The sequence below is a fragment of the Pteropus medius genome, unplaced genomic scaffold (genome assembly GCF_902729225.1).
Source record: "Pteropus medius unplaced genomic scaffold, Ma_sr-lr_union100, whole genome shotgun sequence".
Taxonomy (NCBI): domain Eukaryota; kingdom Metazoa; phylum Chordata; class Mammalia; order Chiroptera; family Pteropodidae; genus Pteropus; species Pteropus medius.
In genome coordinates, this window is record NW_024351543.1 from 5232857 (window position 1) to 5260738 (window position 27882).

Below are 27882 nucleotides of genomic sequence, written 5' to 3' on the forward strand. Positions count from 1 at the left end.
GCAATTAATTATCTTTTCAAAATATTACTTCTTTTCCTATTTTCTTCCTATAGAGAATAAGTACTAGATAAATGTTGGAGCCTCTCTGTCTATTGTTTGCACTTTTTAACTGAACTTTTATATTTAAAGAATTTCTTTTACCTCTGTACTAGACATTATAGTATTGATTTCTTTTTTAATGATTTTTTTTATTTCCAATTTTCTAATTAACTTTTTCTTATATGTCTTATGGTATAATTTATGCCTATTTTTATTTCATAATTTCTTTATGCTCTGTATTTTTATTTCTGAATATTCTCAGCAGAGTTCTTTTAAAATCAATGTCAAAGGATTTTTAAAATTATATTTTACCTGGAATAAATTTATGATCCACTTACTGGTTTTATTGAATATCTTTGTAAACATTTGATTTCTTTACATGGTTAAGCATTTTGTTTGCAGGCTTTTAAAAAGTAAACTTTTTATTAAAGTATAACACACATACAGAAAAATACACAGATTATTAATATACAGATCAATGAATTTTCAGAGTAAATTCACCTGTGTAACCACCATTCAGATCAACAAATTAAACTCTTCCAGGGGGCCCTAAAACTCATTCTCTGCATCTGCCCTTAATCACTACTACCCTAAAGATAACTATTATCTTGACCCTTAATACAATAAATTAGTTCTGTTTTAATTTTCAATGAAAAGTTTGTTTTTGGCCTCTATCTGTCTCTTTATCACTCCCCTCCCACCCCATCTTCTCCAGTCAGGTGAGTGTTTCGGCAACTATTAGTGAGGTCTTGTCTTTTCATCCTGCCTCCCCAAATAAAGCTACAACCCCAGGTAAAAAGTCAATAGCCATTTTTTGTTCGTATTGTTTTTATTTTCCCTTCCTTTCCTGAGTTGGGGAGTCCCTCTCCACCACTGGCCACCACAGGTGGGCCTGGTGCTGGTCTTCCACACGTGACATGGGGTACTTTTGGATCCCACTTACCTCACAGAGCTGAATTCTTAGAACTACCGCCTTCTCCCAGACCTGGAACCCAGCACCATTTTCCATTTCTGTTCTTGTTCGTGGAGACATTATTTTTATATTTGAGATTGTCTGTGACTATTTTTCTCTTTTGACATTCATCTGACATTACTCTTTGGTTCGAGTGGTGGTTGGAGTAAGGGAGTATGTGAGCATGATTTCTTGTGCTACGTTCCATATCCTAAATGATAGACAGTTTTATCATCTGCAAATGGTGGCAATTCTTTCTCCTCCTTTTCTTTACAAATTTAATTTTTTTTCTTTTTAAACTTTATAATTTTATCCCATTTTATTGTCTTATTTCACTGGCTAGGACTAGGACTTCCAGTACAATATTTAATAGAAGTAGTGATAGCAGACAGTTTGTTCCTAGTTCTAGATGAAATGTGTCTAATGTTTCATTACTAAGTATAGTTGTTGCTATCGGCTTTTGCTAGATGCCCTTTCTTAACTTTGAAGAGTACTAGGTATTGAACTTTATCATAGTTTATTTAAAAAAAATTAATTTAATTTAATTTAATTTTATATTAGTTTCGGTGTTTAGACATTTATATAATTTACAAAGTGACCCCCTGATTACCCCAGCACCCACCTAGCACTACACTCAGCCATTAAAATAATATTGACTATATTCCCTATGCTGGACTCCACATTCCTGTGGCTGTTTGGTAACTACTACTTTGTATTTCTTCAATACTTCACCTTTTTCACCCAGCCCCCTAAACCTCCTCCCCTCTGGCAATCACCAGTTAGTTCTCTGTATCTGTGAGTCTTTTCAGTTTAGTTTGTTTGTTTCTTTTTTTCCATAGATTCTGAATACCGTTCCAGAAAATAAAAAGGGGAAGAGAGGATCAAAACTCATTCTATAAATATAACCAAAATATAAAAACTGGGCAAGACAAAAGGAGAAAAGAAAACTAAAGGCCAATTTCACTATTAAACATAGACATAAAAACCCTAGATTTTCTGGAACTGTATGTATAAGATAGGATTTGAAGGATTAGGAGAATGTCTCTGTAAAACTGTTTGGCCTGGTAAAGTTTTTGATGAATACATTAAAACCACTGTTTCAATTCCTTTATGCTACAGTTTTACATTTTATTTTCATTTTTTTCTTTCTTGACTAAGTTTCAGTAAGCTTTATTTTTCTAAGATATTATCTATTTTTTAAGGAAAATATCTATTTTTAACTTTTGGATGGGTATACACATTCTCTTTTATGATTTAAAAAGCCTACTGTAAATATGTCCCCTTTTAATTCTCTATATTGTTTACTTGTGACTTCCTTCTTTTTTTTCTTACTCTTTCATATCAAAAGTACAACTAGTTTATTATTCTTTTCTAAGAACTAGCTTTTGGTGTTTATTGGGTGTGGCAAGTACTATTCTAGGTAGCAAACAAAACAGATAAAAATTTCTGCCTTCTCTGAAAGTGTATTCTAATGTATGGAAAGCAATATATAAGAAGTTTAATAATAAACTAATAACTTTTTAAATAGATTAGAAGGTGATGATTGCAATAAAAAAATAATAGATCAAGACGAAGAAGATCGAGAGAACTAGGATGAGGAGTATAGGCAAGTTGAGAGAAGATGACATTTGACAAGTAAAGACTTGAAGGAAGAGAAAGAATTAGCCATGTAGATGTCTGGGGAGAGACACTTCAGGCAGAAGAAACAGCCAGTGCAAAGACCGAAGGTGGGAACTTGTTTAGGGTGAGGAAGAGCTGAGGGGACACAGAGGAAACAGCAGCTGGACTGACAAAGGGCTCCAGGAGGGGATCATTTATTCCATTTAACCCTAAATTTAGTCTATTGTTTGGACTTTGGATTTTATTCTAAATGAAATGCCTCAAGGCTTTTGCAGATATGATTTGACTTACTATTCTGGCTGCTGTGTTGCAGATAGACTGAAGCGGGTCAAGAGAGAAGGCGGGAAGAGTAGTTGTAGGCCATGGCAATAATTTTGAGATGACGGTGGCTTGGACCAAGGAGGTGACAGTGTAGAGTGGTAGTACCACATTATCCCAGTTTCACTTTCCATGGTTTCATTTACCTGCAGTCAATGGTGATGAGAAAGTATTAAATGGAAAATTCATAAATAAACAATTCATAAGTTTCAAATTGTGTGCTGTTCTGAGTACCTCACTTTATTTCATCACATAGACATTACATCATCTCACATTACAAGAAGAGCGAGTACTATACAATAGGATTTTGAGAAAGAGATCACATTCACATAACTTTTATTATAGTATATTGTCATAATTGTTTTATTTTATTATTAGTTATTGTTGTTAGTTTCTTACTGTGCCTGATTTATAAATTAAATTTTTCATAGGTTTGTATGTACCAGAGAAAACATAGCATATATTAGATTCTGTACTATCCACAGTTTCAGACATCCACCGGGGGTCTTGGAACATATCACTTGTGGATAAGGGGGGACTACTGCAGGTAGTGAGAATGGTTTAATTCTGAATATCTTGCTCTGAGAGGAGGGTCATTAGGATTTACTCACCATTGGTATGCGGGGTGTGAGAGAAAGGGAAGAGTCAGAATGGTCTCCAGGAAGACTGGCCTGAGCAACTGCACTGACTGCATTGCTACCAATGTCATTCATATTTTATTGTTTTCTTTCTTTTAAAAAAAAATTTTTACAATTTTTTGAAAATTAATTAATTTTTTTATGGTGACATTGGTTAACAAAATCTGATAAGTTTCAGCTGTACACTTTAACAATAAGGCATAAATATATTTACTTTGTGTGTTCACCTCCCATAGTTAGATTTCTTTCTGTTATCACATATTTGATCCCTTTTACCCCGTTTACCTCCCCACTCTGTTTTCGACTACTTTCTTTATAGTTTTTCTTCTCTATTTTATTTGGAGTTGTTGCATTGTGCTTTTTCAACTTTCTGAGTTAACAAGATTAATTTACCTAATCTATATCTCTCCCTTTATTCCCTTAATATTTGCATTTAAGGTTATGTACATCCTCCCAGTGCTATTTTAGCTACTTTACTCAAGTGTTTATATATATTAGTTTTATTGTCATGTAGTTTTTAATATTCTTGAGTCTCCATTGTAATTATTTTTTAACCCGAGGGGTTTTTTAAATCTCCAAATGTATGTTTAAATAATTTGATTACTTTTTATTTAGATAATGTATGGATGACATTGATTCTTTGATGTTCGTTGAGCCTTACTTTGTGACATACAATGCTCATTTTAAAAGGAGTCTTAATTCTCCGTCTGATGGATGCAGGCTTCCCTGTATCACCAACAGACCAAATTTATTCATTTATGTGTTTCAAGTCTCATTCTCAAACAGAGTCCTTTCATTTTTTCTTTTCTTTTCTTTTTTTTCTACTTTTATTAGCATTTATTTGATGCCGAATTTACTCCTAGGCCATAAGTTTTTGTTTCTTCAATTTTTTCTGGGGTATCTTTGTCTCCTGAGCAACTTCCTCTTCTGGTTCACGAACAGTCTTCTCTTATGCAATGAGGATCGTCTCAGTGCAGCAGGGAGAGCTCACAAAGGGATTGAACCGCCCACAGGTTCTGTGAGTCTGCGCTGCATCTTGGGAGCTTTGTTCACCTGGATGCGCTCAGTGACCAGAGGATCTACATCTAAACCCTTAAGTTCAGCATCACTCTGCATTTTTAAGCATGTGCAGCAAAAATTCACTGTTTTGGGGCCACCAACCTTGCGTCCAGCTCCACCATTTGGCCTGGGCACACCTACCAACTCCACTATTGTAATGAGGGAATGGTGCAAATTGCTTCTGTAAAGTGACAATCTTCAGATACTTGGCGGCTTTTCAGATATGCATACCCTTGATGGCCTGGGCAATTTCATGAAAGTGAACACGAAGATTTTAACATCTTGATTTGCATAATTTTGTGGAGTTTTCTGGGTCAAGTGAATAGCAAACCATTTCAGAGGTCACCTCAGGCTGCTTACGGAAATAGCTCATCTTTTCTTTTAAAAGCCAGAGACTGGGGAAGGCAGACAAGGTAATAGAGTCAAACATCTTTCTCTCTCATGTGCTGTGGGGGGGCCCAAGTTGTAGGCTGAGAAATGTAGGGCTGTACTGTCAGAGTGGGCTTCATGCCAGGGTGTCCAAGACCTAGCTGTTCAGAAGGGACGTGCATGGGGGCTTGGGACCAGGTCTGGGGCTCCAATGTAGTGGTAGTGAAATTGCTGGTGCACCTCAGTACTCTCTAAGGGTGGAGTAACCACAGTCTACTCATGGTACCATATCCCAGTGCATCCCAGATCCATGTGCCTCTTGTACATGTGGTCCCCAGTTACTTCTTAAAGCAGATAGCCATTCCAGAAAACTAAAATTGCTGTGCTCTTCATGAAGGGGCCTGCACAAATCTAAGCCTGCAGTCTAGACCTCTCCTCTGATTCTGTAAATGGCTTTGTCCCAGGACAGTAATGCAAGGTAGCGGCTAACAGCGCCATGACTAGGGCTGTGGGTCAGTATGTGCCTGCTGCTCCTGTTGGTTCCTTCCTGTAAGCCGTGCTGGGAGCTAGATGCCACACCTCTTTACCACAAACGTGAACATGGGGGTAAGATGTTGGGTACTGAAGATGGCCCAGATTGTCAGTTCTCTGGAAAATAGGCATTTCATACTGCCTTTTTCGGTTCAATATTTTAAAAGTTCCTCCAATGACCTTGACCATAAAATACCCTGTTTAATGATATCTATTGTGAGATGCTATAGAGTAGGTATAGCTTATTAAGTTTCTTCTCTGACATCTGGCTGGGCAGCCATGGGCTGGGCACAGAAGGCTCTGGAGTGGCTCTGGCTTGCTTGTAAGGACTAGAAGTGGTGAGGCTAGGCTCAGGGGTTCAGATCAGAGTGAGCCTAATATCAGTGCAACTGCTCATTTTGTTGCCAGGGTTCTTTTTAGACATATGAGATTTTTTTGTTTGTTTGTTTGTTTGTTTTTGTTAGAGAGCTGCCATAACAAGGTGCCACAGACCAGATGGGTAGCTTAAACAACAGAAGCTTATCGACGCACCATTCTGGAGACTAGAAGTCTGAGATCAAGGTGGCAGTAGGACTGGTTCCTTCTGAGAGCTGTGTGGGGGAATCTGCTCCAGGCCCCTCTCCTTGGCTGGTTGTACATGGCCATCTACTCCCTGTGTCTTCGCATCATCTTTCTGCCATGTCTGTGTCCAAATTTCCTCTTCTTATAAGAACACCAGTCATGTTGGATTAGAGACCAATCTAACGGCCTTGTTTTAATGTGATTACCTCTGTAAAGACTCTATCTCCTCCAAATATGGTCATATCCTGAGGTCCTGGGGTTTAGGACATCGGCATATGGATTTGTGGAGGTGCTCAGTTTAGCCCATAACAATATCAGTCTTACCATGGTCTTTAATCTTCTTCGGTCAAGCAATATTCATATTTTTATTTGATATTTCATCTCTAGATATGAAAAATATTCATAGATTTTGGTCTCAGAAGTGATGCAGCTTTTGACAAATGAGTCTGAGTATTGCACTAGCTGATTTTAATGGCTATAAGCCCCTGTTTCTTTCTTCTTTTCAAGAACGCCTTTCTTCCTTCCGAAAACAGACGACCTCACCTTGGATCTTTCTTGTTTTGCTTTTTTTTTTTTTTTCTCCAGGAGATGTACCTCCTACCCAACAGCCGAAGTGCACCGACTTCCAGAATGCCAGTCTTCTCCGAGGCACCAGTCTCAAAGTCCAGTTTCTCCTCTTCACCCCTTCAAATCCTAGCTGTGGGAAGCTAGTTGAAGAAAGCAGTGACATCCAAAACTCTGGGTTCAATGCCACTTTGGGAACCAAACTAATTATCCATGGATTCAGGTGGGAGCTAACCAATGAGTAGGATCACTTCTACTAAGAACTAGAAAGTAACCATAGGAAGTTAGTGGAGAGTAAGGGAAGGAATGGATTTACTGTCACATGTTCCATTCTTTACCTCCTGCTGCCCTTGAAGGTGTCTCATATCAACATGAACACACATGATGTTGTTAATTCTTGTTGGTCATATATGTTACTCCTCCCCTCAGTCCTTGTCTACGCACTCGCAAACTAAATATGTGTGATCCTGAAAAATCACTCCAGCACATGGATTCTTGGTTTCCACATTAGAATAAAAGGGAGGCAGTAGAGATGGTCTCAGTGATCTTTTCCTCCCTGAAGCATGATGTTGCATGCTTCATCTCAGCCAATGAAGTCATAGACTTTATGCAATATACATAGACATATTATTGAATTGTACACTTGAAACATATATAATTTTATTAACCAATGTCACTCTAATAAATTTAATTTAAAGAGTCATAGGCCTGGCACAATCACTCAGAGGGTCACAAAATTTTATTTCTCCTCCTTCTTCACTTCTTTCCTGGTTTCATGACCTGAGAAACCTCCACTTATGGGTGCTACTTCCATCATACCCAGAGGCTAGAGTTTCTCAGGATATAGACACATCTCTTCTTCAATTTCTTTCATGCCCTACGGTCCAAATTTTGTTGTGAAATATAGTCATTGAGTCTCAACTTAATCCCCATCCTTCCTTCCAATATCTTCTCTCCAAAGCCCACTGACAAGGCCAGAAACAGAAAGGTTGCAAGGAGGAAAGAGGGAAAGAATATGGTGAAACAATAGCACTAGAGAACAACTAAAATTGGGGTGCCTGATAACAAGGTAGACACAGAGGCACTGCACAAAAGATCACCATTTCCTCATCTCTGGATTGTCTGCTTCTGAAATTCCTAGACTCTAGAGACCCAGCCATATCCATCCTTAGGCATCTCTCCTCAGCCTTGTGCCAAGGTCTCTTCCCTAGCAAATCTTACATTTTGCCGCTATCCAAGGCTGGGTGTGTACCTGCAACCCGGGAATAGCTGGAGAGCTCATCAGGCTTGTCACTCAGTGTGCTCCTGGATCTCCCAAAGCCACATTTCGTGGCACGTGCCCAGTCTGTGCTCCTCTGTCTCCATGAACGTGCTCTGTTTGTTCCTGTAATGCAGGCCATTGAGAAAGCTTCTTTCCTGATCCCAATCACTTGGGAAGTTTTATGAAATTTAAAAAAATCATTCTCCTTTTTCTAGAATAGTGCTATTATGCTGTTAAGTTCCAGAAAGATAGGGACTATATCTTACTTTTCTGTATTTTTCACAAAGCACCTAGCATACTGCCTGACTCATTTGGTGAATGAATGAAGGAGTGAATAAATGAAGGAATAAATGAAAACATCCTCAAGGAAAGTGCCTGTATTCTAGAATGAGAATTAAGATTGCAAATCTTAACTCTAATACACAAAGATATCTTTTCTCTCCCATGAATAACAAGCAGGGTCAGTCGATGCATATGGTTTGTGCAACTTATGCACCACAGAAAGGTGCCTGACTGAGGGCTGGTGAAGCTCAAACCCAGCTCTGAGCCCTGGCACGAGGCACCCTATTATAACTTACTCAAAGGCTCCATGTGTGCAGGCAGAAGCCCTGGTCACTTTGGAATGATGTCCTCCCTATGCTCGGAATGCTGCATGATTTACTATCCATATATTTTAATTCCCTACTTTTGACTTTCTTTTATGGGTTTATCCTGTTAACAGAGGTTTCCATGACAATGGAAATGGATTTGGCAGCTAATTTTCCTATCATTCCTTGGCCCCATGTCTAGGGCTTTGGGAACAAAGCCTTCCTGGATTGAGAAATTCATTGGGGCCCTTCTGCGGTCAGCAGACGCCAATGTGATTGCTGTGGACTGGGTGTACGGCTCTACAGGTATCTACTTCTCAGCCGTGGAAAATGTGATTAAGCTGGGACTCGAGATCTCCCGTTTCCTCAGTAAACTTTTGGTAGGTGTAGTAGAGCCTAGGGTGATTTTTGGTTGCTTATGGAGGGGAGAGGGGTCGGAAGGAAAAAAAAAAAAGCAGCTCATGAGGAGGAGCTTTAGGGTGGAAGCAGAGCCACCAGTGACATGCTGGTCTTTGGTTCAAATCTCGGCTCTGCTGCTTATAGCCCACTTTGAGAAGGTTATGAAACCCCTCTAAACTTCCCCTCTCCTCCTCTGTAAACTGTGCACTGCATGTCAGATAGAGTGTGCCAGTGGCCCGCTTTAGTCATCTCTCAGAGGGAATGGCCACGTTCAGGACTCACACACTGGGCACCAAAGGGAAAATGAGGGAATTGTCAAGGCGGGGAGCCCAGGAGGAAGGCAAGGGAATACTGGGATGAAAATTCTGCCCTGCTCTCCCCCACACCCCAGGTATGTGTAGCAGGTATCTCATGCCCAGGCCCTCTTCTGCTAAAGCCGCAGGGGAAAGTATGAGCCTGTGAGGCTAAGGGTTGCTGGGCCCCAAATGCAATTCACTATAAATGCCCCTTGTAGGTGCTGGGTGTGTCGGAGTCTTCAATCCACATCATTGGTGTTAGCCTGGGAGCCCATGTTGGAGGCATGGTGGGACATTTCTACAAAGGCCGGTTGGGATGGATCACAGGTAACATTCTTTTGTGCCCATCTTCTCAGGTTTAGAGTTAGAAGGACAATGTCCTGGAAATGCTCTTGCTGAGGCAAGTAGAGGGGAGTGTGGAACTTTTGGTGTTTATGTAATAGAGTTATCTATGATCACTAAAATTTATTTATTGTGGCCCTTTTGCATAAACGGTATGCACGATTGCTAATGTTAGCGTAAGAGGCCATGTATTACTTCGTAAGCCTCAGTTTTTATATCTATAATGTAAAAGGAAGGAAGGAAGGAAGGAAGGAAGGAAGGAAGGAAGGAAGGAAGGAAGGAAGGAAGGAAGGAAGACACTTTAAAATGGAGTGGGAACTGCCATCGCAGAGGAACCGCCTTGCACATATTATGCCTCAAACCTTAGAATGTTAAAACACAGCAAAACAACATTTGTACTGGGCCTAAAGCAACATTGTGTCCCAAAGAACTGTTTACAAAGGTAACAAGAAAGCAGATATTATGACTACCCACAGATGAATACCAAACTATTAAAAACATTGTTTAGAAGTAATATCCATTACTATGTTAGTTGATCTGCATCCATAGAAATATCTTCCTTCTATTGTAATTGTCACCCTTCCTCTTCTCATAAATATCCCTTGCCTTTGTCTCCTAAACATTATTTGGGCTTCTGCCTAAATCAATGTTTCTCAGTTAGCCAGTCTTTTTGACCTCACTTGTCTCTCACTTTTTAAACATTTTTTATTTTTCAATTGGAGTTGACATTCGGTATTATTTTGTATTAGTTTCAAGTGTACAGCATAGTGGTTAGACATTAATATAATATATGAAGTGATCCCCAGATTAGTCTAGTACCCACCTAGCACTACGCACAGTTATTACAGTATTATTGAGTATGTTTTCTATGCTGTACTTTACATCTCCATGACTATTCTGTAACTACTGATCTGTATTTCTTAATCTCTTCAGTTTTTTCACCCAGCTCCTTAAAGCCCTCCCATCTGGCAATCACCAGCTTGTTCTCTGTTCTATGACTCTCTTTCCGTTTTGTTTGTTTATTTTGTTCTTTAGAATCCACATGTAAGTGAAATCGTATGGTATTTGTCTTTCTCTGACTCATTTCACTTAGTATAATACCCTCTAGATACATCTGTGTTGTTGTAAATGGTAAGATTTCATTTTTTATGGCTGAGTAATATTCCATTGTATATATGTACCACCTCTTCTTTATCCAATCATCTATTGATGGGCACTTAGGTTGCTTCTGTATATTGGCTATTGTAAATAGTGCTGCTGTGAACGTAGGGGTGCATATATCTTTTAGAGTTAGTGTTTTGGTTTTCTTCAGATAAATACCCAGAAGTGCGATTGGTGGGCTATAAGGTAGTTCTATTTTTAATTTTTCAGGGAAACGCCAAATTGTTTTCCATAGTGGCTGTACCAACTTGCAATATTATCAACAGTGTGCGGGAGTTTCCTTTTCTCCACATCCACACCAACACCTCTCCCATTTAGTAGTTTGTCTTTTCATTTTGTTGATAGTTTCCTTTGTTGTGCAAAAACTTTTTAGTTTGATATAGTTTCAATTGTTTTTTTGTTGTTTTCCTTGCCCGGGGAGATATAGCAGCAAAAATATTAATAAGAGCAATGTCAGAGAGTTTACTGCCTATGTTTTCTTCTAGGAGTTTTGTGGTTGCAGGTCTTACATTTAAGTCTTTAATCCGTTTTGAGTTTATTCTTATATATGGTCCAGTTTTCCCAACACCACTTATTGAATAGACTATCTTTACTCCATTGTAGGTTTTTGCCTCCTTTGTCATAGATTAGTGATCATAATAGGTGTGGGTTTATTTCTGGACTCTCTATATTGTTCCATTGATCTATGTGTCTGTTTTTATGTCAGTACCATACTGGTTTGATTACTGTAGTCTTGTAGTATAGTTTGATATCAGGTAGTGTGATACCTCCAACTTCATTCTTCTTTTTCAAGATTGCCATGGCTATTCGGGGTCTTTTATGGTTCCATATAAATTTTAGGATGATTTGTTCTAGCTCTGTGAAAAATGCCGTTGGTATTTTGATAAGGATTGCATTGAATCTGTGATTGCTTTGGGTAGTATGGACATTTTAACAATGTTAATTCTTTCTGTCCATGAACATGATATATGCTTCCATTTATTTGTATCTTCTTCAATGTTTTATAACGTTCCAAGTATAGGATTTTAATTTTCTTTGTTAAATTTATTCTCAGGTATTTTATTTTAAATGTTTGTGATGCAATTGTAAATGGGATTGTTTTCTCAATTTCTCTTTCTGATAGTTTTTCATTGGTGCATAAAAGTGCAACTGATTTCTGAATATTAATTTTGTATCCTGCTACTTTACTGGCTAGGACTTCCGACACTATGTTAAATAAAAGTGTACATCCTTGCCTTTTTCCTGATTTTAAGAAAAACGCCTTTAGCTTTGTCCTGTCGACTACGATATTAGCTGTGGGTTTGTCATATATGGCCTTTATTATTATAGGGTACATTCCCTCTATTCCTACTTTGCTGAGAGGTTTTTTTTTATTATAAATAGATGCTAGATTTTGTCGAACGCTTTTTCTGCATCTATTGATATGATCATATGATTTTTATCTTTTTATTTGTTATCTTTCTATTTGTTAATGTGGTGTATCACATTATATGATTTGTGTATATCGAACCAACCTTGCATCCCAGGAATAAATCTCACTTGATCATGGTGTACGATCTTTCTAATGTCTTACTGATTTTGATTTGCTAATATTTTGTTGAGAATTTCTGCATCTGTGTTCATCAGGGATATTGGCCTATAACTTTTTTTCTGTAATGTTTGTCTGGTTTTGGAATCAGGGTAAATGTGACCTCATAAAATGAATTTGGGAGCCTTCCATTCTTTTCAATTTTTAAAAGTAGTTTAAGAAGAATAGATGTTAATTTTTCTTTGAATGTTTGGTAAATTCACTCATGAAACTGTCCAGTCCAGGACTTTTTTGGGGGAGGTTTTTGATTACTGATTGATTTTGTTAGCAATCTGAAATTGGTCATTTCAGATTTTCTGTTTCTTCTTGATTCAGTCTTGGAAAATTGTATGCTTCTAGAAATTTATTCATTTCTTCATATTTTCTTATAATCCTTCACATTTCTATGGAGTCAGTTGTCACTTCTCTTTCATTTATGATTTTATTTATTTGGGTCCTCTCTCTCTCTCTTTTTTTGATGAGTCTGGTTAAAGGCTTATACATATTGTTTATCTTTCAAAGAACCAGCTCTTGATTTCATTGATTTTTTTCTGTTTTTTTTTTTTTCTTAGACTCTATTTCATTTATTTCTGCTCTGATCTTTATTATTTCCTTTCTTCTATTCGCTTTGGACTTTGTTTGCTGTTCTTTTTCTAGCTCATTTAAGTGTAAGGTTAGATTGTATATTTGAGATTTTTCTTGTTTCTTGAGGTAGGTCCATAGTGCTATGAATTTCCCTCTTAGGACTGCTTTTGCTGTGTCCCATAGATTTTTGAGTCATTGTAATTTTATTTTCCTATGTCTCAAATTATCTTTTGATTTCTTCCTTGACCTCATTGTAAACTCATTCATTGTTTAGTAGCATGTTATTTATTCACGTGTTTGTGTATATTTCAGTTTTTTTGTTGTATTGATTTCTAATTTCATACCACTGTGGTAGAAGACACTTGATACAATTTCAGTCTTTTAATTTTATTGAGACTTGTTTTGTGGCCTAATACGTGTTCTATTTTGAAAAATGTTCCATGTGCACTTGAGAAAAATGCATATTCTGCTGCTTTGGGGTGAAATGCACTAAAAATATCAATCAAATCCATCTGATCTAGTGTGTCATTTAAGGCTTCAATTTCCTTGTTGATCTTCTGTCTGGGAGACCTGTCCATTGACGTCAATGAGGTGTTAAAGTTGCTTACTATGATCGTATTACTGTCAAATCTCTCCCTTTATGTCAATCAATATTTGCTTTATATATGTAGGTGTTCGTATGTAGGGTAAATAAATGTTTACTAGAATTATGTCTTCTTTTTCAATTGATCCATTTAATTATGTACTATCCTTCTTTATCTCTTAGTATAGCTTTTGTTTTAAAGTTTATTTTGTCTGATATGAGTATTGCTACCCCAGCTTTTTTAAAAATTCCATTTTCATGAAATATCTTTTTCCATTCCTTTCAGTCTGTGTGTGTGTGTCTTTCGATCTGAAGTGGGTCTCTCGTATACAGCATATGTGTGGGTCTTGTTTTCTTATCCATTCAGCTACTCTATGTCTTTTGATTGGAGCATTTAATCCATTTACATTTAAAATGATTATTAATAAATACATAATTCTTGCCATGTTATTATTCATATTTATGAGATTTTCTTCCTATCTTCTTCTTCTTAAAGAAGTTTCTTTAACATTTCTTTTAATATTGGCTTGATGGTGAATAAATTTAGCTTTTTCTTTGCCTGGAAAGCTCTTTATCTCACCTTCGATTTTAATTGATAGCCTTGCTAGGTAGAGTGATCTTGGTTGTAGGTATTTGCTTTTTATCACTTTGACTATTTCATACCAATCTCTTCTGGCCTGTACAGTTTCTGTTGAGAAACCAGCTGACAGTCTTATGAGAGATCCCTTGTAAGTAACTAGCTGCCTTTCTCTTTCTGCTTTTAGGATTTTCTCTTTGTCGTCAACCTTTGGCATTTTAATTATGATGTATCTTGTTGTGAGCCTGTTTGGGTTCATCTTGTTTGGGATTCTGCGCTTCCTGGACTTGTCTATTTCTTTCACCAGGGTGAATTTTTCAGTCATTATTTTTCAAATAGGTTCTCAATTCCTTGCTTTCTCTCTTCTCCTTCTGGTACTCCTATAATGTGAATGTTGTTACTCTTGATGTTTTCCTAGAGGCTCCTTAAACTATCCTTATATTTTTGGTTCTTTTTTTCTTTCTTTCACTGTTCCAGTTGGGCATTTTCTGCTACTTTATCTTCCAAATCGTTGATTCAGTTCTCTGCTTCCTCTAATCTGCTGTCATTTCCTTCTAGTGAATTTTTTATTTCAGTTAATGTATTCTTCATTTCTGAATGGTTTCCGTCAGCCTTCAGTCTTACTCGATGGCATAATCCCTGCTGATTTTTACATCCAGATTTTGTGTAAATCCCCTTCCCAGCACTGGAACCCTGGTCTGGTAAGCCCCGGCATGGGATTGGAGCCCTGGCTCTTCTGGCAGGATCTCTTCAGGCAAGATATCCTTCTCCATACTTCAGCGCCACATATGGATGTGCAGCCAGCTTTTTTCACATCTCTACCCCTTCTACCAGTACTGATGTGGCCTCTTCTTTCTATCCTTAGTTATAGGAGTTCTGTTCAGGTAGTCTTCAGAGGGATCTCCAGGTTGATTGTTCTACATTTAGTTGTAATTTTAATATAGTTATGAAAGGAGGCAAGCACAGTGTTTACTCACTCTGCCAACTTGACTGGAACTCTCTAAAATATTTCTCTTATCCTTTAAGGAAAGTATGCAGAGCATGACAATTTCCTTAATATCTATTACCTCTTTTTTCTTTAACACCAGAACTGCTGGATTTTAGCTGGGCACATGATCATTCACCTGTTTCTTACTCTGAAAGGCCTTTCATTTTTAGGTTAGCAGTAAGTTGGATTGTAATAGCTCATATCTCCTTGGCCCACTGTGGAAATCACCTTTAATCAGTATGCTAAATACTTGCAAAAATACTATATGCTTTATGCTTCAAGAGCTACTCTCAATCAAAAAGGGGCTAAAGTTGTGTGGCAAATACCCTCCAACAGAACAATTCTGAGTCATGATTTACAGAGTTCCTCAGAGAAGCTCCAGCGAGATGGGACCCACGTGCCCAAAGTGATGATCCATTCATTAAAAATTCCCTTCCTTCTATAACTCATTTTCCAACTTCCTTACTATGTTTTCTGTGATCTTCTCCAAAATAAGCTACTTGTATTTTAAATCCTTGTCTTAGGGTCTGCTTTTAGGGAGGAAGAGGGAAAGGGATCCAAACTCAGACATGGGGTTAGTAATATTTACTTCAGTGTTTTTGTGAGGACTATAGTGTGTAAAATGACCCAGCATAAGGCTTGACACATAGAAACTTTTGCTTAAAAAATTATAGCTATTGTTATTACTATATGAGGATTAATATTATTCATATTAACCATTACCGAATGGTTGGTATTATCAAGCTCATCTTAGAGCCAGTAAATGTGGGTTATTGGGAGGTTAGAGACAATAGAGTGGGCGTTTCTGGGTCTCGAGCTAGTTCTCTACCCTTGGGTCCTTGTTTTGGGGGACTCTGACCTGGAAGGACTGCCAGGGTAGGTGTGTGGTGTGTCCATGAAGATTCCTGTGGCTGAGAGGAAAGGATGCCCTGACATCAGTCTGTCCTTGCAGGCCTGGACCCTGCTGGACCAGAGTATACCAGAGCCAGCCTGGAGGAGCGCCTAGACGCTGGAGATGCTCTTTTTGTGGAAGCTATCCACACAGACACTGACAGTGAGCTGGGGAACATTCCTGGGCTGGGGGAATGAACACAGTGCAGGGCTAGGGGGCTAGTGTGGCTCCGGGAAGATTCTCTTTCCCTCTGAGCTGCTGCATAATGAGGATTTTCCTGGCATCTTTCAAGTCTGTTTCAGCATTGTCATTTTCTGACCACAGATGAATGTTTCGATTTTTAGCCAGCAGCAGCACCAGATTTCTCATATGTGGATCAAATGATTTAACATTCTGATTCAACCCTAAACCTTGTGCTGAGGTAGTATCAGAGTGGGCACTGCTACCTGCTGACATATGTAAAAGTCATGCTGCTTTTTCAGGGTGACTATGACTGGCCACAGGAGATTGGGGCATTCTATTTCTGGGGAAGATTCCCAGGCCTCTGAGAGGAGGAGCCCAGCCCTCAGTCCAGTGAAAAATGAGAATTCCCCTCTCTGATAGTGACAGGCACAGGAAAGACACGCGACTCTAAATCCATTATGACCAAATTAAGCTCTTCTCTCTGGCTGAGAAAGGGGGTGGGCATGCCTTCTCATTTTGACTGCATATCAAATGCCCATGAGTCTGTGTTAGGCCCTGTGCTCAGCATGGTGGATGATAGAAGAAGTAACATCTGATCCTACCAGAATTGTTTGTAGTTCAAATGAGAGATGTCCATGTCTCATTCCCTTTGATCAGAAGCCTTCTTTTAGCATTCAAGACTCAGATTCATGATTCCGGAAGAAACCGAAGCAGTCATCTTGTTCAACCCTCTTTCCCACCTTTATCTCATGGATAGGAAACAAAAGCCCACAGGCCTCTGCCTGAGTGCTTACCTAGGTTAACTTACCATGTTAATTAACAAGATTATCCCCTTCTGTCCCTAAATTTGTTAAATAGGTAACTTATTAGGTCCCTACTTACCTGAGCGAGGTTTCTCAGTGCCCTTCAAAGTTGGAACCTCTTTTTAATGTGACCAAAGGAAAAAAGAATGTTCCATTTATGCAATCAATCTTTATTGAGCTATGTAGTAGGACTGAGAATACTGCAGTGAATGAAACATCATATGAGGTCCCTGCCCACATGGAATTTACTGGCTAATAGGCCAAGCATTCATTAATTGATTCCTTTAATAAATATTTATTAGGCACTCATGTATGCCAGGTACTATGCTGGTATTGAGGATATAGCAGAAAAAAGACAGGTAAAGGTCCTTCTGATGTGGACCTTGCATACAAATAAGCAGAAAAGGTAATTACACATTGTGATTATGATAATGAAGGATATGAGATAGAAGGTGACTTGGGTAGGGGGTCTACTTCAAGTAGGATTATTGAGGAAGAAGTCTGTCCAAAGACATGATATTTGAAGTGAGGCTTTGCAGATGCGAATGAGTTAACCCTGAGAAGAGCTGTGAGAAGAACATTCTAGGTGGTGAGGACAGTCAAAACGAAAGTGGGTGGGGACAGGACAGAGTATAGTGAGTGAGGCCCTGAGTGAAGTTGCAGAGGAGGGGAAAAGGACCAGGCCAGCCATGGGAAATCAGTTTAAATTTTATCCTATAATCTGAGAACAGGGAGGTGGTGATTTAGGTTTCCTTAAAACATTACTGTAGTTGCTCTGCAGAGAATGGACTGCAGCAGGGTGTCAAGGGGATTCTGGGGGCACATTAGAGGGTGTTTGCAGTAAGAGTCTGGGTGATGGATGGTGGCAGCCTGGGCTAGGGTGGCGGCAGTAGAGACAGAGAGAAGTAGAAAGATTCAAAATATATTTCAGAGATAGAGCTATGAGACAAGTGATGAGGAGGACTCAAGGATAACTTCTAGGTTATTGCTTAACCCCTGGATAGATAACATTAAACAAATAATACACAATAAATTGCTTACAGTAATGATAGATAACATGAAGGAGAGAAGCATGTCTTTGGCAGCTAGATCTGATCCAGTCTGAGGGGTCAGATATGGTCACAATGATAAAATAGGGTCTATAATCTCTTGAACTCATCTCTTTGTAGACAGGTCATATTTCTGCTCAGTTAGGAGAACACAAAAGTATATAGGAGAATATGGAAGTGTGGCCCCAAACACTTATATCTGAACTATTGCTTGAAGTAAAATAGAAACTATTTCACAAGGAAATTTACCAAGCTCATGACATTTACTGATTTATTAAAAGTTATGTTAAGGGATATTTTTCTTCATTTTATTAGGTAAATATGAGCACCCTCTTATGAATTTATTCTTCTCTGCTTCCTTTCAGAGTGGGAAACCCCCTTTAGAAAACTAAGGGCTAGTTCTGTGGTCTCACAGCACTCGGGAGTGAGGTGGATACCCATTCAGTATAGATAGTAGGTGGGCTCCCAAAGTCACACCTCAGGCTGCCAGTGGACTCCGCTATACGACCCGGAAAATACACACCTGCAGTAAAAAGGTAATGGGATTCTACCTTCTTTCAGATTTGGGTATTCGAATTCCTGTCGGACATGTGGACTACTTCGTCAACGGAGGCCAAGACCAACCTGGTTGTCCCACCTTCATTCATGCAGGTCAGAAAGCCTGAGAGAGTTGGTGTTTGGCTTCCCCAGACACCAGAATTCACCATCAACCTTCCTGTTGAGTCAGCCAGTGTGGGCCACAGGATGTCTTATCTTCCAGTGTCCTTTGCTACATCCCATAATGCCTTAGTAAGCCCTTATGAATGGATATCTTCGAAGCCCAGAAATTCTGGGGGAGAGGAGCCTGAAAGTGAAAGCCTACGTCATCCATACACTGCTTTCCTCAATTCTTAGGCCCTGCCATGATATTACATCACTCAAGGCAATAATTTGTATTCTTCCTGGGCCCTGGTTCATGGTATAATCCATACTAGCTTCATCCTCTGCAGAGCTTAGTTGCAGCAGAAGTAGACTGATGTGCCCAAAGCTAGCTAGCCAAAGGATCAATTCACTGCATGACCATATCCCCAAACTTACTAAATTTAACAGCTCTTCAAAATTGTTTTGAAAATAATCTTCTTAAATACATTCAACAAATATACATTTTTTCTCTTCTAAATATATTTTTCTGAAATGTTATTTTTGAATATATATATATATATTTATTGACTATATTCTTTTTAGTATCATTTTAAATAACATTAAATTTGTCAACAGTTATGCATCAGGGGTTGTTTAGGCTTCTTATATCTTTCTTATGAATATAGCCAACCTATCAGCATTTCATGGAAATCAGGAATTTTATTTTGATTTCTGTTTACTCTCTTTTTTATTATCTTCCTGCTTTACCAAATTTTTGACATTTTAAGGATTCTTTGGGCAATTATATTGAATAACCACTAATCAAGTTCACCAAATTTACTGATTTCTCAAAAACATGCTTCTTTTAACAATTTATAGGTTTTCTAGAAATTTTGATCAGGTGGGATAGTCTAGTTTTAATGGCTTTTGAAAATTTCTGTGGCATTTAGTTGGTCACATTTTATTTTTTCTTCATAACATAACTAGAGAAGAGTTTAGTTTATGTCTCCCAGCTCCCTGTCACAGCTGGAAGGAGCTTGACTCTAGAGTGTCCCAACCCTGGGGAGAAAGAAAAATCAATCCATAGCTCAGATGTGGTTACTGTTTTCAGAGTTGGGGGTGAGGGAGTCCCAAGGTGATGGGGAGAGTCTGAAGACCTCAGAAACCTGGAGTTGTGGCTCACCTAGCTCTAGCCAATTAAACCAATGTGAGTTATTATAAAATTTTAAATATTAAACAAAAATGATAACAAGAATACCAAATTTTTTTAAATTGAGTCATTTGGCAAACTCAGCATTATTGTCCTTTGGCCAAGTGAACTTCAGCACATTGTCTTTCAGAGACTGACTACAAACTACTGCTGACTCCCTTGATCGTCTCATTGCTGGGTTGGATATAATGAGATTGTTAAAAAAAAAAGTTTTTGTAAAAAATTGTTTGTGTGAGTGATGATGAAGAAGGTAGTATGTGCAGACATATTCATTTTGAGAAATAGGGTCAGACTAACCAACTCTGTATGCTTTCATTTTCTGAAAGAGAGTTTGCATATTCATGGAGAATGGGTCTCGAATTAAGCAGTATTTCCTTCATATAGTAAGCTTAAGTACCACCAGAAAATGAGAAGAAAGAACGTAATAATCATGTCCAGTAATACTTTTAAAATGTGGTTCAGGGGACATTCCACATTTTTATAGCCTGCTGAAATAGAATATTCAGTAGAGTTACAGTAAGTAGCCTGAGGGAATTTCCATCTGGCTTGAAATAAAACCTTGGTTGTATTTTTCACCCCTGTTCAGGCTACAGTTACCTGATCTGTGATCACATGAGGGCCGTGCACCTCTACATCAGCGCCCTGGAGAATTCTTGTCCTTTGATGGCCTTTCCCTGCACAAGCTACAAGGCCTTCCTCGCTGGACACTGTCTGGATTGTTTTAACCCTTTTCTGCTTTCCTGTCCAAGGATCGGTAACTTCTATCTCTTTGGCTTCCTTTGACAATTTGGAGAAAGTTCAAGTCCCGCTAGTTGTCACCTCTTTAAGTCTAATCTCCTGTGGTCAAGACATCTACACAATTGGGGTAGAGAAAATGTAACTGATGAGGTATTCAGCCTCTTCTCACCCGGAAAATGGCATTAGCCCTTCGTGTCCCACCCTTCACCCTCTATTCTGCTTCCTGATGCCATACTCGCTCTGCACACACCCTTTGCACACATAGTACCTCTCTTGCAAGTCCAGCTTCAGGACACTCTCTAGAAACATTGGTACAGTCCTGAGCCCCTACCTCCACTTGCAGACTAGATGCTTGATATAGGTCTTTCTAGCTGGGCCAGCTATTCTTGAACTCCTGATAGACCTTAAATCAGGTGTTGTGGAGGACTCCCCAAGAGTGGCACACGTGACCCACTTCAGAGTTGTGAGGCTGTGGTGACCACATGGCAGCTGGAGAAGTGCCTAACTGCTGGTTGGCTTGGGCACATTCCTGGATGATCCAGGCCAGTGTGGGGAGAAGAGCTCAGGGATGGCTGAGGAACCTGGCCTCGACTCACCTGTGCAGATCATTGCTGGGAGCCTCCTGGGGTTATCCGGGATGAAGGGCTCCAGCAAAAACTCTGAGAAGTGTAACTTGTTCCTTCCCCTCCTTCACTCTTCTACCTCTCACCACTGGCTGCCACTAAGAGTTGCGTCAGCTTGTCATTGCCTTACATGAATGAAATGGATACCAGCTTGACAAAATGGTAAAGTAGGGCTAGCTTCTCATGACAAAGCAGATCAACATTACTTCCTACCGATTGGGCATATGTCACAATACCCCCAGATATGACGGACTGGCTGGTGTAACAACCACTTCAGACAGTGCCCAGTTTCATCCCTCACTACACTTTCCCTGGCACTGACCACCCTAGGGATGCTAACTACTTGTATTCTCAAGAGTATTTCATGTATCCTTACCCTCTGTTCCTTAGCCCAAACTGTCCTCTCTGCCCAGAATGCCCTACCCCAACTTGTCAATCACTATTCTACAGGTCAAGCATATTCTGTGTTCCTACCACACAGAATACAAATGCCATTAAACAACGGTCATGTAGGTTGTTTTGCAAGTTGAAGACATAATTTCAAATTTCTTAGAAATATCTCCTAAGAATGGGCCACATGATCTGAAGAATGTATTGCCTATTTACTTGTGTGTTTATCTCCTGATAGACTAAGTTGCATGTATCCTGGGACTCATCATAGAGCATGACACATAACGAGTATGCAGTGTAGTTGTTCGCAGGACGAATGGATGCATGAATTAATCAATATGTGGCTGGGTGCAATGGGACCCTGAAATGGCCTGCTCAGGGCTCTGTTGTCTTTGTTTCTTGACTTCCAGGGATGGTGGAACAAGGTGGTGTCAAGATAGAGCCACTTCCCAAGGAAGTGAGAGTCTATCTCCAGACAACTTCCAGGGCTCCATACTGTGGTGAGTTTGGGGAAAAATGAATGGCTCAGCTATGCCAGTGTGTTGTCCAGTAGAGTTCAGGGCTCTGGCTTGGGCTGTATCCAGCCCAGCATGGTAGCCAAAGTGGGAGGTAAAGAACTGAGTCAAAGATGTCATGGGATGGGTGGGGCACAGCTGCTACTGGCCTCAGATTGAACCAGAACTTTCAGAGCTTGTTCAACCTGTTACTCTATTATGGATGAGGACTTAGGAGAATTTACTTGTCTATACACTGATCTTAATTCCTTCCCGACCCCCCCACCACCATACACACAGAAATCTGCCCTCCAGGGTGGGTGTTCTCTAGAGTGGTATTTGGGAGTTCCTTTGGCTTCCTCTTTCCAGAATACTTTTTTTACCCGCTCCTTGATATCTATCCTATGTGTCTCCCACTCCGGCAGCCCTCCTAGGTCAGGATCCCTGAGGAACACCAAACTCCTTCTCTGCTTTCCTTCTCTCTTACATACATATTCTCTCTGTTCATTGTTGCTTCTAACCACTGCATTTCATTGAAGCTAAGGTGCCAATGATTGTAAAAGATATTAAATGTGAGAGAAAATAAAATCTATAAAATACGTGTTTCTGGCTGAACCATCATCTTTCCCTATGCTATTTGCATCTTACCTGGGGTGACTCTACTTCCCGGATTATGCTTGTTCTCCTGGGATCCTGGGTTTATTGTGTGTACAGGACAAAAGTATGTTGGTTAGGATGATAAATTATATGGCCATGCTAATTCTAACTGATTTTCTGATGAGCTTTTGTCTGCTCGGTGGAGAGATCTTTGTGTTCATAACTTCCTGGTTCTAGAAAGCCTGGTGCAGTGTGATAAGGAGCCCAAAGTCAAACTCTGTGGTCATGTAGACCTAGATTTGAATCTCAGCTTCTCCACTTACCAGCTTTGTGATCAGGAGCAAGTTACTTAAACTTTCTGAATCTCGATATCCTTAAGTAGAAAATGGGAACCATAACAGTACCTACTTCAAATAATCAATTGCGAGGATAAAATAAAATAGTATACAGGAAGGCACTAGCAGTGACTGGAACCCAATAAGTAATAATTTCCTTCCTTTTATGAATTGGAGAATTTGGGAGACTAGATGCAGCTGTGTCTAACTTCATGCCAGAGAAATTTCATCGCTACCTCTTAGGAACAAAGTGGGTTACAAGAGTCACCTGTGGGCTTTTCACACCTATCACCTCGCTTGATAACCTGACTCTGAGAGGAAGGTGTGAGGAAAGGGAGGCTCTGAGAGACTACGTGATGTGCCCAAGGCTACACAGCTGGGTAAAAAAGTCAGGATTCAATTCCAGGCCTTCTGACTCCAAAATCTACACTCTTTCCATTCCACCACCTGCCTCCACACTCGCTTCTTTGCCCATCTTCCGAGAACCTGCCCTTTACAGCCACATTTCTCGGTTAGTCATCTGTCCACACTGCCCCCTTGGAGGCCAGCCTGAGGGAGGATGCTCTTTGTTCAGTGGCAGAGGCAGCGCTGTGGGGAGCAGACGTCCAGCTCCACTTCCAGCTCCTGGGCAGCTTTGCGGCAACCTGATCTGGCTCCTCCCTGTCTGCACAGCTAGGCTAACCTGCTGCAGGGAGCCGGCGGAGCACTTGGAGGGAGGTTACAGGCATTTTAAGGTCCTTGTTGAGGTAGATTAATGTAGCCATAATTTTCCCAACTGTTTTATGTTTATTGTGAGACCCCGCTCCCCATCCCCCCAGAAGCATTGTCCTGTCTGTTCAAAAACCTCAGAGGGGCACAGAAAAAAACTAGCCAGCATGAACACCTGTTTGCCTGCACGCTTTGAGCCTTCTATTCTGAGCATTCAAGCAGGGACCTTCCTTGACTCAGGGGTATGGCCTTCTGCCTGCTATTTCAGGTGATGCCAGCAGCTAGCAGCTCCCTGCTTTCACCCACTCCCAGGTCATCATGGCGCTGGGCTTGGCCTCAGCAGTGCTCACCAGGACAGTGGTCACCCTTGACCTTTGCCAGGCATGCACCAGCAGGGCAGAGAACTTTCTCTAAATAATATATTTCTTAACAGTATTATTTTTTCCTTGTAGACCAATGTTTCACACAAAATGCCTTTTCTCCATTACCTCATTTAATCCTTGTCATGTTCTATGAGGTGATGCCAGGGTTATTGTTTACAGATGAGGGAACTGAGGCACAGAGAGGTTCAGTGACACAGCGGGTCAGCAGAAGGGCCGGGCCTTGGGTCCAGGTCTCCTGATTAACTGTCCAGGGCTCTGTGTACCGCTTCCCATGCCATGCTCCTGCACAAATTAGATTGTGCTACCAGTTCCCACCTACCTAATATTAGCAGGCCTGGCCCTCTTGGGGCTTCCAGATAATGCAGAGAAGGGAGAAGCAGAGCTTTTGGAAACTTTCTTGATCAATATTACCTGCTGGCAAAGAAGAAGTAATATAACATATCAAACTCAGCCCAGAGAATTAAATTCCTAAAGCTTATGTGAGTTAGCCTTTTTTCCACATTGCAATTATCCACTTCAGTTCAGCCTTGCCTATCACCATAAGAATCTACATCCTGTAGTTAACAACTGAGAAAGAGAGATGGAAGGGGTGTGATGCTTTCCTCAGGGCTCTCTTTTCTTCTGGTGGGTTCTTGGCAACTTGGCACCTGTTCCAAATCTTGTTACTAACCTCATGAGCCCAGAGGGTCATAGTACTCCTCTAGCTTAGTGCTGAGTGCACCTAAATCCACTCGATAGCCCTCTACTATACACTCATAAAACAGGACAGATGAAAAAGTACAGGTAAGGGAAAGGCAAAGGATCGTCTCTTCAGCTATTTTCCGATCACCAAAGGAATCTGTGAAAATGCTCCAAGACCAAAGTTGCTGCAAAATGCCACCGGATGGGCCTACCCCTTAGTAAGGAAAAGGTGGGGTGTTAGGGAGGCTGTACTCTTTAACCTCTCTTGCCAGAGAGATAGCAGTTCCCAGGGGTATCACCTTGAGCTAAGCTGCTCACACAGACCATGTTGATGACACCAGCTTTGGCAGTGAGAACAGATGAGAAACATGGCTGTAAAAGGCAGGTTCTCGGAAGATGGGCAAAGAAGCGAGTGTGGAGGCAGGTGGTGGAATAGAAAGAGCATAGATTTTGGAGTCAGTGTCCACGCTGCTGCCCAGGATGGTGGAGATGCCACAAGGTACCCAGCTGCCACATGGAGGGAAATAGTCACCTCCTGCACACAAGTGGGTTCCTCAACACTGTGTGTACGGTGGTGGTGGTGGTGGGAGGGGTTTGCTATATTTTGTGAGTTAATTATTTAGTATAACATAGATCCTTTTGGTTCTTTCAAAATCATACTACCAAGATAACATCGCCAAACAAGGAGGAGTGGGCTATTCTAGCATTACAAGTAATAGTAAAAACTAACATGTAGTGAATGCTTCCTAGGCACAGGCCCCATCTGAGGACTTTGTATGTAGTAACTCATTCAATTTTCATTAAGACCTGGGTGATATCTATTTTTATTTTCCCCGATTAACACTTGAGGAAGTTGAGGATCTGCGATGACAGGTAATCTGTTCTAGGTTACACAGCTACTAAGAGGTAGAGCTGAGATTCCTAATCGTACTGCTGCTCTTTGGGGTTTTTTGGGCACTGCAACCACAGGCCTCTAGTCCAGTCATCTGCTCTGCTTTGGTTTCCTAGTGCATCATAGCTTCGTGGAGTTTTACTTGCAGGAACCAAGAAACAAGGACACCAGCATCGTGATCACTTTCCTTAGTAGCAATGTCACCTCCTCAGTCAAGATCACCATGTAAGTAGGTGTTCCTCATGGCTGGCCTCTCTTCTTAGGATATAGTTGCTTTTTCATTTTACACACACACACACACACACACACACACACACACACACACACACCCCAAGACAATTCTGTGTCATCACTGATGGGTGAGCCTAGCCCAGTAAGCTGAGGGCAGAATCTACCACAGATGTACCCACAGACATGTGCTGGGCAACTGTCCCAGGTTCAGGATCAGCACGGGGTCCAAGCATAGTGTATTCAGACAAGAGCAGATGAGGCAGGCAGGCAGTAGTGATGGGGTGTCCCAAAAGGTGGTGAGAACATATGAATTTGGTCTCCGATAGGAAACAGTGCTCAGGAATCCAGGCAGAGGGCATCAGGGATGTCAGCAGGTAGGAGGGCCTCAGCCACTAGCCCAGAGAGGGCTGGTCAGAACCTGAGCAGCGGGGCAGTACTAGGTCAGTCACCAGAACAGAATTGCGGGCAAAATGTGAGCTAGCAAATAAATGCAAGGAGAGGGCTAGCAGGCTTGATGCTGGGTAGTGTCAACACAGTTTTTATAATAGGGGCTGAGCATTTCCTTCCCTTGTTGGGCTACATTTGGGCCTATCAGCTGCTTGGGACCAGGCTTGAGGTGGGAAGGCAGAGAACCTCAACTCTAGGACATCACATGCCTAGTGGGGAGAGAAACTCAGCAATTCATGTTCTTTTAAAAAGCAATTGTTTATTCACTCACAAACCAGTAGGAGACACACTAATTAGATAAGTCATTGTCTCAGTCAGGGTTTAGTCCAGAAACCAGAGCCCAAGTCAGGTAGGTGGTCCAATTATAAGGAATTTAACTCAGGGTGCCAATGATAAATTGGGAGTGTTGGAAATCCCAAAGGAGGATGGAGACATAATGCAGAGATCAGCCACAGGAGGAGCCACTCCCACCCCAGGGCTGGAGGGACAAAGCCAAGGGAGGTATTGGCAGAGCACAAGTCAGAGGGGGCGCTGCTGGCAGAAGCTGGAAATGGAGGAAACACAGCCCCTCAGGAATGATTGCCCAAAGCAGTCTCCTACCTGTGCATGTCTCCTGTGCATTAGACCTCTCTGGAACCTGCTGCAGAGGGAGCCTGAGAAATGTGATTTGCAGGAGAACGGATGGAGCACAAACAGGACAATGACCAGTGTGCACACAGAAATGCACAATTGTCAACAGTGGCAGGTGCTATGAGAACCTGTAAGAAGGATCCTGACCGAGTATGAAGAAATGATGCTTGAGTAGAGATTTAAAGATTCACAGGGGTGACTCAAAACAGGGGTTAGTGAGAATATGACACTGAAAGCGGGCAGCGGTGAGGAGGTGAGGCCTAGTGAGAGGAGGCTGGAGGGGCAAGTCAGGACCACACTAAGCCGGACCTTGAAGGACAGATTACGGATTTGAGTTTTTATCCTGAGAGAGTTTGGGGAGCCACCGGGAGTTTTAAAGAAGAGAGTGACTGTTTCAGATTTGGGTTTGGGTACCGTTCTCAGGCTGCACACAGTAACCATGCTATCAGGGAAGACAAATGGCTGCTGAGACGAGCACTAATCTTGGCTCCCAGACACCCTGCCACCAGTCAGGGTTCCAGCTCACCAAGGCCACAGAGCGAAGATAGCAGGCAGTCAGGACCCCAATGTGGATCTTCAGGTGCCTACATGAGTCCTGAAGATTGTAGCTAAATAATTTTCCTCAGATCGTTTCAAGGCCGTGTTATTTCTGGAGGGGGGTTTTCAACATCTCTCCAGCCCATTGGTAGATGAGCCAACAATGGCAGAGGTTGTGACAATGACACACACACAACTCTGGTTGCACTCACCTGGAGAGCTTTGGAAAATATTGCCGCCAAGCCACACCTCAGACCAGTCACAGCCAAATCTCTGGGCATAGCCCCAACAGCTATGCTTTTAAAGGCTCCCTGAGTGATTTGAATGGACATCCACAAATGTCTTTACCTCTCTCCCAAAAGATTTGTATTACTCTCTTGAAGAATGCTCTCAGAACATGATTATCTTCGATTCCTTGGATTTTCTTTTCTCTTGCAGAAC

General features: G+C 40.8%; 1 protein-coding gene across 3 annotated transcripts in view; it reads left to right on the forward strand.

The window, feature by feature from the left end:
• PLA1A (phospholipase A1 member A) overlaps positions 1-27882 on the forward strand; it is a 33058-nt gene that overhangs the window by 2387 nt on the left and 2789 nt on the right. The window contains exons 2-10 of one of the 3 annotated variants that reach the window (XM_039843091.1): positions 6673-6874; positions 8702-8879; positions 9413-9521; positions 15950-16051; positions 18486-18575; positions 20342-20509; positions 21917-22006; positions 25713-25821; positions 26899-27054. In XM_039843091.1, the coding sequence (XP_039699025.1) occupies positions 6673-6874; positions 8702-8879; positions 9413-9521; positions 15950-16051; positions 18486-18575; positions 20342-20509; positions 21917-22006; positions 25713-25821; positions 26899-27028 (1178 nt within the window). In that variant the 3' untranslated portion in view covers positions 27029-27054. The remainder of the gene's footprint in view (positions 1-6672; positions 6875-8701; positions 8880-9412; positions 9522-15949; positions 16052-18485; positions 18576-20341; positions 20510-21916; positions 22007-25712; positions 25822-26898; positions 27055-27882) is intronic. The other 2 variants (XM_039843089.1, XM_039843090.1) reach the window with 2 other exon arrangements.